At 42.5% G+C, this 15,138-nt stretch overlaps 1 protein-coding gene across 3 annotated transcripts in view; it reads right to left on the minus strand.

Annotated features, from left to right (window-relative positions):
* abcc2 (ATP binding cassette subfamily C member 2) overlaps positions 1-15,138 on the minus strand; it is a 65,940-nt gene that overhangs the window by 32,818 nt on the left and 17,984 nt on the right. For all 3 annotated transcript variants that reach the window (XM_021604527.3, XM_090231754.1, NM_001124655.1), the window contains 12 exon segments: positions 9,569-9,746; positions 8,677-8,931; positions 8,182-8,247; positions 7,825-7,962; positions 7,600-7,746; positions 7,214-7,298; positions 6,963-7,029; positions 6,516-6,642; positions 4,395-4,571; positions 3,774-3,941; positions 3,351-3,525; positions 3,118-3,253 (listed from right to left, as the gene is read on the minus strand). In XM_021604527.3, coding sequence (XP_021460202.3) covers positions 3,118-3,253; positions 3,351-3,525; positions 3,774-3,941; positions 4,395-4,571; positions 6,516-6,642; positions 6,963-7,029; positions 7,214-7,298; positions 7,600-7,746; positions 7,825-7,962; positions 8,182-8,247; positions 8,677-8,931; positions 9,569-9,746 — 1,719 coding nt within the window.

A 15,138-nucleotide genomic window follows, 5' to 3' on the forward strand; every position in this document is an offset into this window, starting at 1 on the left:
TATCATTAGATAATCTCCCTCGGGCGAGAAAAACATTGAGACTTCATTAATATCACATTTTGTGCACCAGCTGTTATTGACAAATATACACAGACCACCACCCCTTGTCTTACCGGAGGCAACTATTCTATCTTGCCGATGCTCTGAAAATCCAGCCAGCTGTTTGTTATCCATGTCGTCGTTCAGCCACGACTCGATGAAACATAAGATATTCCAGTTTTTAATGTCCTGTTGGTAGTATAGTCTTGATCGGAGCTCATCCAGTTTATTATCCAATGATTGCACGTTGGCAAACAGGACTGATGGTAGAGGCAGGTTACCCACTCGCCGTCGGATTCTTACAAGGAATCCCGACCTACGACACCTATATCTCTGACACCTATATCTCTGAAGTAAACGCTTTGTGTCCAACTCGTTAAAGAAAACATATTTGTCCAGTACGAGGTGAGTAATCGCTGTTCTGATATCCAGAAGCTCTCGGTTATTCAAGATGGTGGTAGAAACATTATGTGCAAAATAATCGGTTAGGAGCCCTAAAACAGCAGCCATCTCCTCCGGCGCCAATCATGTGTATGGATACAATTCATTATACAAATCAATAATATGTCATTCATAACAATCATGTAATGTGGGGCAAAAAAGTATTTAGTCAGCCACCAATTGTGCAAGTTCTCCCACTTAAAAATATGAGAGAGGCCTGTAATTTTCATCATAGGTACACTTCAACTATGACAGACAAAATGAGAAAAAAATCCAGAAAATCACATTGTAGGATTTTTTATGAATTTATTTGCAAATTAAGTATTTGGTCAATAACAAAAGTTTATCTCAATACTTTCTTACATACCCTTTGTTGGCAATGACAGAGGTCAAATGTTTTCTGTAAGTCTTCACAAGGTTTTCACACACTGTTGCTGGTATTTTGGCCCATTCCTCCATGCAGATCACCTCTAGAGCAGTGATGTTTTGGGGCTGTTGCTGGTCAACACGGACTTTCAACTCCCTCCAAAGATTTTCTATGGGGTTGAGATATGGAGACTGGCTAGGCCACTCCAGGACCTTGAAATGCTTCTTACGAAGCCACTCCTTCGTTGCCCGGGCGGTGTGTTTGGGATCATTGTCATGCTGAAAGACCCAGCCACGTTTCATCTTCAATGCCCTGGAAGGAAGGAGGTTTTCACTCAAAATCTCACGATACATGGCCCCATTCATTCTTTCCTTTACACGGATCAGTCGTTCTGGTTCCTTTGCAGAAAAACAGCCCAAAGCATGATGTTTAAACCCCCATGCTTCACAGTAGGTATGGTGTTATTTGGATGCAACTCAGCATTCTTTGTCCTCCAAACACGACGAGTTGAGTTTTTACCAAAAAGTTATATTTTGGTTTCATCTGACCATATAACATTCTCCCAATCTTCTTCTGGATCATCCAAATGCTCTCTAGCAAACTTCAGATGGGCCTGGACATGTACTGGCTTAAGCAGGGGGACACGTCTGGCACTGCAGGATTTGAGTCCCTGGCGGCGGAGTGAATTAACTGATGGTAGGCTTTGTTACTTTGGTCCCAGCTCTCTGCAGGTCATTCACTAGGTCCCCCCGTGTGGTTCTGGGATTTTTGCTCACCGTTCTTGTGATCATTTTGACCCCACGGGGTGAGATCTTGCGTGGAGCCCCAGATTGAGGGAGATTATCAGTGGTCTTGTATGTCTTCCATTTCCTACATTTCCCACAGTTGATTTCTTCAAACCAAGCTGCTTACCTATTGCAGATTCAGTCTTCCCAGCCTGGTGCAGGTCTACAATTTTGTTTCTGGTGTAATTTGACAGCTCTTTGGTCTTGGCCATAGTGGAGTTTGGAGTGTGACTGTTTGAGGTTGTGGACAGTTGTCTTTTATACTAATAACAAACAGGTGCCATTAATACAGGTAACAAGTGGAGGACAGAGGAGCCTCTTAAAGAAGAAGTTACAGGTCTGTGAGAGCCAGAAATCTTGCTTGTTTGTAGGTGACAAAATACTTATTTTCCACCATAATTTGCAAATAAATTCATTAAAAATCCTACAATGTGATTTTCTGGATTTTTTTTTCTCATTTTGTCTGTCATAGTTGAAGTGTACCTCTCTCATCTTTTTAAGTGGGAGAACTTGCACAATTGGTGGCTGACTAAATACTTTTTTGCCCCACTGTATATAATGAGCAACTTTATAATTATTCATAATTTTAAGTAACTATTTATATTTTTTTGTTTTTGAAATGTCTTTGCTGCCCGTCCATATATGCAATATTCTTATTTTGATTTATTGTTAGGATGAAAATGTGATATGCAAAGAAAATAAAGGAAAGTATAGAAATGTACCTTAATGAGTCAAATTTCTTGGACCAGGATGAGAGAGAACAATGTGTCATGTTTGCATGAGGTGTGTTTTGTTGTTTGGTTAGTTTGATTGTGTTGTATGTATTGTAATTCATAATATTCATACAAAAAACTATAGCAATAACTTGCTTGAATCCATTTCAGGCTATCAATTAAGTTATAGTAGCTTGTCTAACAATCTTTTAGATTTTTTGACATTAGAAAGCAAGCAATTACTACATGTACTGAATAAGACATACATTCCTTTCCATCTTTTACCCAGATTTTTACATACGGTAGATGCAGAGAGGCATAGCACAGTGGTCTAAGGCACTGCATCGCAGTGCTTTGGGCGTCGTTACAGACCCGGGATCGATCCCAGGCGGTGTCCCATTGGGCGGTGCACAATTGTCCCAGCATTGTCCGGGCTAGGGAAGAGTTTGGCTGAGGAAGCTTTACTTGTCTCATCGTGCTCTAGCGACTCCTTGTGGCTGGCCGGGCACTTGCAGTCTGACTTCGGTCGTCAGTTGAACTGCGTTTCCTCCAACACGTTGGTGCGGGTGGGTGTTAAGAAGCAAGTTTTGGGGTGTCATGTTTCGGAAGACGCATGACTTGACCTTCGCCTCTCCAGAGCCCGTTTATTAAAAATGGCTGTGAAGTGCTGCTTTTTTGTCCACCCTTTAACCACCCAGGGATCTGGCTCTGAACTGATGAGTAATTTCAGACGCTTTCTCCCTCTTTCTCTTTTGCTCTCTCTCTCTCATACCTTCCATTGCGTTGGCTGCGTCGGATGCTGCTCTCTCTCCTCAGGGTCATTGAGACGATGTCTTCAGGAGGGGTGTCGGCCTGAGGATCCTGTAAATCAGGGACTAGCCCCACCTCCTCACCATCAGAGGTTGGATCTGTTGATAAACACACACACACAACCAGTTATACACACACACACACACTGCCGTTACACAAACACAAACACAAAGCCAGTTATACACACACACTCACCAGTGTGTTTCTTGCCCTCGTCTTTAGCATAGGTGTCCAGGAACTCAGAGAAAGCCCCCTTGCTGTCCTTGAGACTTTGGTATGACCCGACCTCAGAAACACATCCCTCTTTCAGTACAACGATCTCGTCCACGTAGGGCAGGAAACTCACCCCATGGGTCACCAAGATACGGGTCTACAGAGGGAGAAAGAGTAAGAGAGGAGGAGGATAAGGAAGAGGATGAGGAGGAGGAGAAGAGGGAGGAGATGAGAGGATGTTGGGCAGGAGAAATGGGAGGAGGAGAAAGAGAAAAACTGTACTCCATGGGTCACAAGTCCACGGAGGGATCAGAGAGATAGGACATCTGTCCGTCCATCCATTCATTAATCTATCTGTCTATTGATCTAATTTAGCAAATTTATTTGGTTAGCCATTCTACTCACCTTATCTTTGAGTATGCCTTTAGGTCCCACCACCTCCTCAAACAGATGTTTGCCCACATGAGAGTCTACAGCTGAGAGAGGGTCATCCAGCAGGTAAACGTCAGCCTGGCTGTAGGCCGCCCTGGCCAGGCTCACACGCTGCTTCTGACCCCCGGACAGGTTTATACCCTGGGGGAGGAAATGAGAGGGGAAGGGAAGGGAGGAGAAGAGAGCGGAGGAGAGGGAAGGGAAACGGGGACATACGGAGGTCATTACCTGGACACGAGAGACGCCATTAGCTATAGAGAGAAAACATAGTTGAATCTCTATGGCATTGGCATTTAAATTATCTGTACAGATTACTTCTTGGGTTTTACCCCACCATGGTCATTAGCTGGACATGAGAGACGCTGTTATCGATAGAGATAGAACATCGTTTTTGCATTTAAATGAGCTGTGTTGATGGAAAAACTGTGTCCATCAAAAACATGGTCCATCATCACTGGCACGTGGATTTGTTGTTTTTAGTGTACCTACTGACGGACTATGATTCATTTGGGATGCAGACTCAATCTCAGTGCATGCTCCTTAGCACCAGCCCCTCTCCCCTAACCACCTCCAGACCATCCAGTCATCTCTCACCTTCTCCCCGATCTCAGTCTGGTCTCCCCCAGGCAGCAGCTCCAGGTCGGGCCCCAGGGCGCAGGCCTCCAGCGTAGCCTGGAAACGAGAGTCCTCCAGTGGGTAGCCAAACAGGATGTTGTCCCTGAGAGTGGCATTCTGGATCCAGGCCTGTTGGGGCACGAAGGCTACCGACCCCTGGAGAGAGCAGAGACGGAAGAGGAGACAGAGAGAGGGAGTGGGTAGGAAAAGAGGGAGGGGAGTGAGTGCAGAAGGAGGAGAGAAAGAGAGTGGGTGGGAAGAGAGGGAGGGTAGAGAGTGCAAGAGGAGAGAGAGTTTTACTTTGTCCTCCATATGTATTTTGACAGTAAAGCTGCGTTTTTCAATTTGGCTCTATACTCCAGCATTTTGAATTTGAAATAAAATGTCAGGCAACAGTACAGAACATATAACAGTAAAGTATTTGGACAAATTCACTTATAGGGCTCTATTTTCGGCTGGCGGTAAGGAGGCGGAATTGTCAAATGCAGATCAGTTTTGCAATTTAACTTAAGGGGTGGAAATATTTGAGGTGTTTCCTTAAAAACGTCTACCAATAGGCCTTATTCGGTGAGCACAACTAGGGATATTTAAGACTGACCACAAGCTGGTGTTAGCTGTGACACAATTGGTTATAGCTCACTACTGGCCATATCAACAGCAATAGTAAGCTTAGCTATAAATATATTTGGGAGCCGTAACAGGCAGTGGACATTCCCCCCTTCTCTTTATATTGGATAGTTTCCCAGCTCCTGTGAAAAGTTCCACAGTCATCGTTGTCTTAGGCCTAATAAAATGTGATTGGAATGTTCTATGCCCATGGGAAACAATTATGGTGCCTGTAACTGTAATTAGACATAGCCTATTTAAAACAAGTTGTTGTTTCTTTTTATTAGAATTGGATTGAAATTAATGACTTTTTTAGGTCTAATCAATAGTGAATTTAATCTTGCTTATTGACAATGCTTGGCATGTCCATAGCTCAGACATAAAGCCTTATACAGTAGACCTATATCAGTGTGAATGCCCCCCCAAAAAATGCTAACCTCCCCTGTTATTAGGAATGGTGAGATGTTAGCATGTTTTGTTTTTGTAGCCTCTGTAACTTTCTCACTCATGGCATTTTTCTTAATCGTGGCATATCGGAATCATTTAGAATTATTCAGAAACATCTAATCACTTAGAAAGAAAAGGACTGCAGTCGTCATTCACCATTCAGTTCCTATTGGGCAGAACTTAACCCCAAACAACCAAATCCAACTACAAATGCATCCAACAACTTTGCAGAGTCACAAGCCTGATATAGTCATTGCGTGCCTGGAATATGGGGCCAAATAATAAACGTTTGATTACTTTAATACACTATAAGTGAATTTGTCCAAATACTTATGACTTCTTCCAATGGCGGATTAGATACATAGAGAGCTTTCATTTCTAAACGGTTAAACAGATATGTATGAACGTGCCCTCAAAAAAAAAGGTGACATTCTGTACTTTGGCCTCATATAAAACATTTTGATCTCAATTCCAAAGGGCTGGAGTATAGAGACACATTTAAAATGTAAGCTTCACTATCCAAACAAGGAGGTGCAGCCAATTCAGTTCACATCACTGGCAAACGGTTCCATCGACCTGCAGCGTGCGCAATCATACTTTATTCCAGCGTTCTTACATTGGAAAGGTTAACTGTGAGGCTGCAGATCTTCAACTTGGACCAGAGGTGTGAGTTTCGTCAAGCACTGTATCTAACCAAAGGCAGGTAGCCTAGCAGTTAGAGCAATGAGTCGGTAACCGAAGGGTCGCGGGTTTGAAATGACTGAGCCGACAAGATGACAATTCTGTCCTTGTTGCCCTTGAGCAAGGAGCTTAACCCTAATTTGAACCAGGGAAGCCATACTACTATGGCTGACCATGTTAAAAACAATACATTTCACTGGTCATTTATTGTCATATCAATGATTATTGATATAGGTCATAGGTCATACTAAAATAGGTCATACTGAGAAATGTGAGTATTTAATGTGAGTATAAAAGCAGTAAATACTATGATTATAATTACCTGCATGACGTGCGTGTGTGTGTGTGTGTGTGTGTGTGTGTTACCTGTACATTGATGAAGCCCTTTGAGCTGTGCATCTCTCCCAGCATTGCTGATATCAGAGACGATTTACCAGAACCCACCACTCCCACCACTGCTACCAGCTTGCCGGGCTTAATTTCCAATGACACACTGACACACACACACACACACACACACACACACACACACACACAAACACACATGCACAAACACGGACACACACAACACGTTTAACAAAGCAGAGGTGATGATTGCAAAAGCCACACCTCTCAATGCATATCTGAGTATTTATTTGATGCTTTTTTTATACTTTTAATTGCTGCTGTACTGACAGGAGAGGTTCAACTGAAAGTGAGCAATTCATTGTACTGTGTACACTACGCTGTATCCAGTGCATATGACAATAAACTTTGATTTGATATGACTTCTCTGTTAAAACAGACACGCACCCATAGAGGAGAGAAACTCACTTTTTGAGAACAGGTTCAGCGTGTTTCTCCCAAGCGAAGGTTCCATTACAGACACTCACGGCTGTGTCTGGGAACAGACATAGACACACGTTTGAGGCACAGGAGGTTGGTGGTATCTTAATTGGGGAGGGCGGGCTCATGTTAACGGCGGTGTCGGTGGGATGGGATCAAATACATCAACAAACATGGTTTCCATGTGTCTGATGCCATTCCATTCGCTCAAAGTGTGTGACATTTGACCCTTGACCTACTGAAGCTGGGGTCGTGACGCACGATGTTGGTGTCCAGGTCGTCTCCTCCCAGGAACTTTTCCAGACGCTTCTTAGAAACACTGGTCTGGAGGGACAAACACACAGGTGTATTTAGGGAGTGTGTGTGTTTTACCAGGCTAATATATATTCCTGCACTGGTATATCATTTTGCTTATTTGAACCAAAAAAATGTTTTGATACAAGTCAGAATATCTTCATACAATACAATTTATCTTGAAGTGAATGCATTTTTGGGGTAAGCGAAATTAACTAAAAACAAGCCATTTAGACTTGAATAAAAATGTAAGATGTGTGTGCATGTGTGTGGACGTATGTGTGTGTGTGTGTGTGTGTGTGTGTGCGTGCGTGCGTGTGTGCTGTCCTACCTGCACCATTGCAGCTATGAGCATGGGCAGGAAGGCCAGAGGGAAGCGCAGGATGTTGAAAAGAGAGATGGAGGTGAAGGCTTTCCCTGCATCCAGAACGTTCTCTGAGTCCACTGCTACAAACACTGCAAAGGTTGCCAAGGAGACCTGGAGACATACACGGGTTAGTTAGAGTGTGTGTGTGTGTATGTCTCTCTCTCTCTCTCCCTTTATCTCAGTACTCACCAGGGCGGGGGCGCAGGAGAAGACGAAGGTGGAGACGGAGGAGAGGTAGGCAAACTTCCTCATGACCACCAGCTCTTGTTCTCTGATTCCCATCACCTGGTTCTGGAATGATGGTTCCCATGCATATAGCTTCAGGATCTGGAGAGTGGGAGGGGAGATTGGCCTTTAGATTGGCCTCTACCTCAAGTACTCTTAATAATGTACTGTTGACAGAATATCTCTAAGATATATAGTCAAATGCACTGTTTAGCGCTAGGACGAAGGAAACTGTAGATATGAAGTAGGACAAGCACACACCATTGCGCTAGCATACTTTTAATTAGGTATATTGAACCTTATTATTATTCAAGCTAATACCTTGATGCCATTCAGCATCTCGTTCACGATTTTCATCCGTTTGTCTTTGTACCTCATGTTCTCAATCTGAAAATAGAGACACAGACAGAAATGGGAACGTGAGGTAAGAAGGTTTTGCACTAACTGCTGTTGATGACAGTTCATTAACGCATACACCCAATAACCCCAGAAACAGATAAGTTAATGTAGAATACATGTTGTTGAAGCTTCGCCATTTAGATTTAGCACAGTGGAGAGCAATTCAAGTATGATAATATTGTAGCAAATTCCAGGGGCTGGCCTCTCCCGAACTCAAACTCCAGAGACTCCTGAGACTTCCAGTCCAACACATCAGCCTCTCCCTCCCCCATCCTCCCCTCACTCTTGTTATTCCTCCTCCAGAACATTGATGGCCACCATGCACGAGAACTATGAACTATGAGGATCTACCTCCCTCTTCCCTACCTTCTCCCCCCCCTTTTTCTACCCTCTCTTCCCCCTCTCCCCCTTCCTAACCTGAACGTTCTTGGACATGTTGGCCAGCAGACCATTGATGGGCACCATGAGGACCATGACAGCCAATCCAGCCAGTACAGCAGGCCCAAGTTCTATCCATAGGAAGGCGATAGCGAGCGCTATCTGCAGTGGGCACGACCACAGCAGGTGGATGAAGTTAACGACATCGTTGAATCGATGAGCGTCGGCTGACATCAGGTTCACCGTCTCCCCGACCGTCGACTCCTTGCGGGCGTCGTTCGATACGACCAGAGCCTGGGGGAGAGAGGGGAGGAGGGAAGGAAGATGTGGAAAGAGGGGGGAGAGAGGGATGAGGGGAAATAAGTTAGAGTGGAGGAGAGGGAGGAGAGAGCGAAAGAGGTGAGAGGGGGAAGGAGATATAAATGGAAGAGGACAGAGAGCAGGATGGAGGGGGAGAGTTGAACGAAAGGTTACTAAAGAGTAATAACACTTCTTTGAGCAGGCTAGATCACACACATAATCCCACACTCCCTCCCGTCCTATCCCATAAGCACCCATAAGCACTCATCAACTCATTGATTGTTTTAGAGAGAAAGCCAGTATATTGGAATGCATAGATAACAGCAGATTGTTAAGCTCCTATATGAGATGGTACAAAATAGTTGTATCTCTGTTCTGTATCTTTCCAATCTCTGTCCCTTAAATATACACAGGGAGCTAACATCAATAACAATAAGAACTAACATCAATACTTCTCAAAGTAGAGAAGAGATTGACTGTATTACTACTTGCCTTGGCAGCAGCTAATGGAGATCCGTAATGAATATGAATACAAAATCTCTATCAAATCTCCGTCACTGTTAGATCAAGGAAGCCAGGGGGGGTTGAACCCCGATCCTCAAGGAACACAAGTGCAAGAAGTAACACGTACCTTCTTGTACACAGCAGCCATGATGGCTGTTTTGACTTTCATCCCCAGAACGAAGCAGCGTTGGAAGTACTGCTGCAGGAACAGAGACTGAAAGATGGCCACCAGGATAAGCAGCACTGCATACATGTACCCTGTCCACGTGTAGATGGATTTGTCCATAGTGAAGGATATCATCAACCTGGGATATACCAAAATCACAAGTTAAACCACTACATTTTGGGCAGAAAAAACTATGCATACTGGTATATGCACAAAACATAGCATTATTTTAACTACAAATGTACAACAAAGTTTTGAACTTGCAATGTAGTATTTGGACAGTTAAGAACAGTTAAGGTAAATACATTTGATTCAATCCCTTTTTGACAGCATCCCTATTGATTTAGGCAAAACTTTCCATACATGTTTGTCCATGGGAGAAGGGGTCAGAAAGATACTTTTTCGACCAGAATGCCAAGACATTCAGGAGATATTGGGGCTACATGTTGACCCATTTTACATACCCCACCATACCATGAGACATCCATGTCTTCATCACCGGAAAAGGTAAACGATTGAGTTTGATATCAATTAAAGGCTTACCAACAGGGTTGTCAAACGTAATTTTATATTCTTCTATAAAAAAAATGTTTTTTTTTACTGAAATACCCTGTTCAAAGGCACTTCAATATTTTGTCTTGCCCATACAACTTCTGAATGGCACATACTGTATACACAATCCATGTCTCAATTGTCTTAAAGCTTAAAAATCCTCCTTTATCCTCTCCTCCCCTTCATCTATACTGATTGAGGTGGATTTAACAAGTGACATCAATAATGAATCATAGATTTCACCTGGTCAGTCTTTGGCATGGAAAGAGCAGGTGTTATTCATGTTTTGTACACTCAATGTATAACCCCACTGTCTGTTTTCACGTTGTCTAATTAAAAAAGGAATTAACCACGCATATACACACACACACTTTAGAAATTCCAAAAACGTATCAACCTACTTTAGTATTTGATCCTAATTTGATCCTAATCCAGAGAACAAGAAAACAGCTTACAGTTTACCCCCCTTTGGGTTGTGCCGTGGCGGAGATCTTTGTGGGCTATTCTCTGCCTTGTATCAGGATGGTAAGTTGGAGGTTGAAGATATCTCTCTAGGGGCTGTGCTTTGGCAAAGTGGGTGGGGTTATAGCCTGCCTGTTTGGCCCTGTCCGGGGGTATCATCGGATGGGGCCACAGTGTCTCCTGAGCCCTGTCTCAGCCTCCAATATCTATGCTGCAGTAGTTTATGTGTCGGGGGGCTAGGGTCAGACTGTTATATCTGGAGTATTTCTCCTGTCTTATCCAGTGTCCTGTGTGAATGTAAGTATGCTCTCTCTAATTCTCTCTTTCTCTCTTTTTCTCTTTCTTTCTCTCTTTCTCTCTTTCTTTGTTTCTCTCGGAGGACCTGAGACCTAGGACCATGCCTCAGGACTATCTGGCCTGATGACTCCTTGCTGTCCCCAGTACACCTGACCATGCTGCTGCTCAAGTTTCAACTGTTCTGCCTGCGGCTATGGAACCCTGACCTGTTCACCGGATGTGGTACCTGTCCCAGACCTGCTGTTTTCAACTCTCTAGAGACAGCAGGAGCGGTAGAGATGCTCTGACATTTACTCCTGAGGTGCTGACCTGTTGCACCCTCGACAACCACTGTGATTATTATTATTTGACCATGCTGGTCATCTATGAACATTTGTACATCTTGGCCATGTTCTGTTATAATCTCCACCCAGCACAGCCAGAAGAGGACTACCCACCCCTCATAGCCAGGTTCCTCTCTAGGTTTCTTCCTAGGTTCTGGCCTTTCTAGGGAGTTTTTCCTAGCCACTGTGCTTCTACACCTGCATTGCTTGCTGTTTGGGGTTTTAGGCTGGGTTTCTGTACGGTACTTTGTGACATCAGCTGATGTAAGAAGGGCTTTATAAATACATTTGATTGATTGATTGACTGATTTACTTCTTTAAAAATGTTTGATTACCATCTCGTGGACAGGAACCAGCGCAATGCTCGCTCACCATAAAAATGTTTCAATTTTATTAGTCAAGTTTAAAAGATTGATGTCAATCTTTTAAACGTGTCTAATAAAACTACACACGTCATTCTCTCTGGCACCAAAAGTGACTGACTTTTTCCGAGATAACAAAGGTACAGCAGATCCCCTTACTGTATGGGACACTTTTAAGTGTGCTTTTAGAGGCCATGCAATTCAGTACACATCTATAAAACAAAAGCAATTCAGATCACAAGAGTCCATATTAACAAAGGAAATTGAAGGACTAACAGTACAGTTAGAGAGACATAAAAACTGTGCAATAGAGGCACAGAATAAGTTAGAGGAAAAACAAAAAGAAATGGAGGAACTTATTCAAGAAAGATCCCGTGTAAATATGTTATAAAACATAAAGCGAACTGGATGGAATATGGAGAAAAATGCACAAAATAATTTTTCAATCTTCAATATAGAAATGCGACCAAAGATTTTTGGGGGAAACTTGTTACTGATGATGGAGTCACGCATCATTCACCAAATTATATTTTGAAAGAGGAAGTCAAGTACTTTAAGAATATGTATTAGTTTCAGTCTCCTATATCCACTAACCGAAGCTAATTTTATGGATTTTTTCCAATTAATAATGTAAAATTAACATCTGTACAGAAAGACATGTGAAGGCCAAATTACAGAGGAGGAACTTCTTGATGCAATTAAAGCCTTTAAGACTGGGAAAACTCCTGGGCTGGATGGCATACCAGTGGAAGTATACCAAACTTTTTTTGATATACTCAGAGGACCATTAATAGCATGTTTTAACCACTCCTATATAAATCGTAGATTATCGGACACGCAACAAGAAGGTCTGATTTCATTATTACTGAAACAGGATCAAAGTGCTATCTATAAAGATGCAGTCCATTTCAACAATTGGAGGCACTTCAGTGTTGTAATGCAAAAATTCTAGCTAAATGCTTGGTGCATAGAATTAAAAAGGTATTGTCAGATATTATTCATCCTAATCAGACAGGTTTTTACATGGACGATACATTGGAGATAATACAAGACAAGTACTGGAAACAATAGAATACTATGAAATATCGGGGAAACCCAGGCCTGGTTTTTAGAGCTGATTTCAATTTTGGAGAATCTCTTATAAAATGGGTATGGGTATAGTAACCCAAGTGTAAAATAGTAAATAATGAAAGTTTTAAACTGTCAAGATGAGTAAAAAAAATGTTTGTCCACAAATGGCCTATCTATTTATTATTGCCATCGAAATGTTAGCTGTTAAAATTAGATTCAACAATAATATTAAGGGATTAGAAATCCGTGGCTTAAAAACAAAGGTGTCATTGTAAACTGATGATTTATGTTTTCTTTTAAAATCACAATTAGAATTCCTCCACAGCCTCATAGAGGATCTAGAAACTTTAGCTAACCTCTCTGGATTAAAACCAAATGATGATTAGTGTACTATATTACGTATTGGATCACAAAAAAATTCAACTTTTACATTACCATGTAATTTCCAATAAAATGGCCTGACGGTGACATAGACCTTAAAGATTGGAAAGCTGCCACGATCATCCCCCTCTTCAAAGGGGGTGACACTCTAGACCCAAACTGTTATAGACCTATATCCATCCTGCCCTGCATTTCTAAAGTCTTTGAAAGCCAAGTTAATTAACAGAACACTGACCATTTCGAATCCCACCGTACCTTCTATGCTGTGCAATCCGGTTTCCGAGCTGGTCATGGGTGCACCTAAGCCACGCTCAAGGAACTAAACGATATTATAACCGCCATCGATAAAAGACAGTACTATGCTTCTGTCTTCATCGACCTGGCCAAGGCTTTCGACTCTGTTAATCACCGTATTCTTATCGGCAGATTCAATAGCCTTGGTTTCTCAAATGACTGCCTCGCCTGGTTCACCAACTAATTCGCAGACAGGGTTCAGTGTGTCAAATCGGAGAGCCTGTTGTCCGGACCTCTGGCAGTCTCTATGGGGGTACCACAGGGTTAAATTCTCGGGCCAACTCTTTTCTCTGTAAATATCAACGATGTCGCTCTTGCTGTGGGTGATTACCTGATCAACCTCTACGCAGACGACACCATTCTGTATACATCTAGCCCTTCTGTGAAAACTGTGTTAACTAACCTCCAAACAAGCTTCAATGCCATACAAAATTCCTTCCGTGGCCTCCAACTGCTTTTAAACGCTAGCAAAACCAAATGCATGCTTTTCAACCGTTCGCTGCCCGCACCCGCCCGCCCGACTAGCATCACTACTCTTCTGACCTAAAATACGTGGACAACTACAAATATCTAGGTGTCTGGCTAGACTGTAAACTCTCCTTCCAGACTCATATCAAACATCTCCAATCCAAACTCAAATCTAGAATCGGCTTTCTATTTCGCAAAAAAGCCTCCTTCACTCACGCCGCCAAACTTGCCCTAGTAAAACTGAGTATCCTGCCATCCGTTTTGTTACCAAAGCGCCTTATACCACCCACCACTGTGACCTGTATGCTCTAGTCGGCTGGCCCTCGCTACATATTCGTCGCCAGACCCACTGGCTCTAGGTCATCTATAAGTCTATGCTAGGTAAAGCTCTGCCTTTTCTCAGCTTACTGGTCACGATAACAACACCCATCCTAGCACGCGCTCCTGCAGGTATATCTCACTGGTCATCCCCAAAGCCAACACATCCTTTGGCCGCCTTTCCTTACAGTTCTTTGCTGCCAGTGACTGGAACTAATTGCAAAAATTGCTGAAGCTGGAGACTTACGTTTCCCTCACTAATTTTAAACATCAGCTATCTGAGCAGCTAACCGATCGCTGCAGCTGTACATAGTCCATCTGTAAATAGCCCACCCAATCTACCTACCTTATCCCCATATTGTTTTTATTGCTCTTTTGCACACCAGTATCACTACTTACACACCATCATCTGCTCATCATCATCTGCTCATCTATCACTCCAGTGTTAATCTGCTAAATTGCAATTACTTTGCTACTATGGCCTATTTATTGCTTTACCTCCTCATGCCATTTGCACACACTGTATATAGACTTTCTTTTTTTCTATTGTGTTATTGACTGTACGCTTGTTTATTCCATGTGTAACTCTGTTGCTAAATTGCTAAATAGTTGGGAAGAGATTTTCAATGTACCGATTCCATGGCACATAGATTATGAATTGACATGCAAAACAACGCCAGATTCAAAACTTCACATTTTTCAATTTAAATGATTATACAAAATTCTTGCAACCAAAACACTGTTATACTGTATATATGGGGGATACCACCTTCCCAGCTCTGCAGATTTTGCTGTGAGGAGATTAGGAGGAGTCATTAGATCATTTATTTTGGTACTGTCCATATGTAGCTCGTTTTTGGTCACACGTCCAGGAATGGCTGTAGAATTGCAACATTTACCTAGAAGTAACGCTGCTGGTAGCAATACTGGGTGATTTGAAAAGCCATAGTCAATCAATCAATAATATAATAATTATTTTAACAAAAATGTTTATCTTTAATTT

The sequence above is a fragment of the Oncorhynchus mykiss genome, chromosome 1 (genome assembly GCF_057628025.1).
Source record: "Oncorhynchus mykiss isolate SJ-2025 chromosome 1, ASM5762802v1, whole genome shotgun sequence".
In the NCBI taxonomy this organism is placed as follows: domain Eukaryota; kingdom Metazoa; phylum Chordata; class Actinopteri; order Salmoniformes; family Salmonidae; genus Oncorhynchus; species Oncorhynchus mykiss.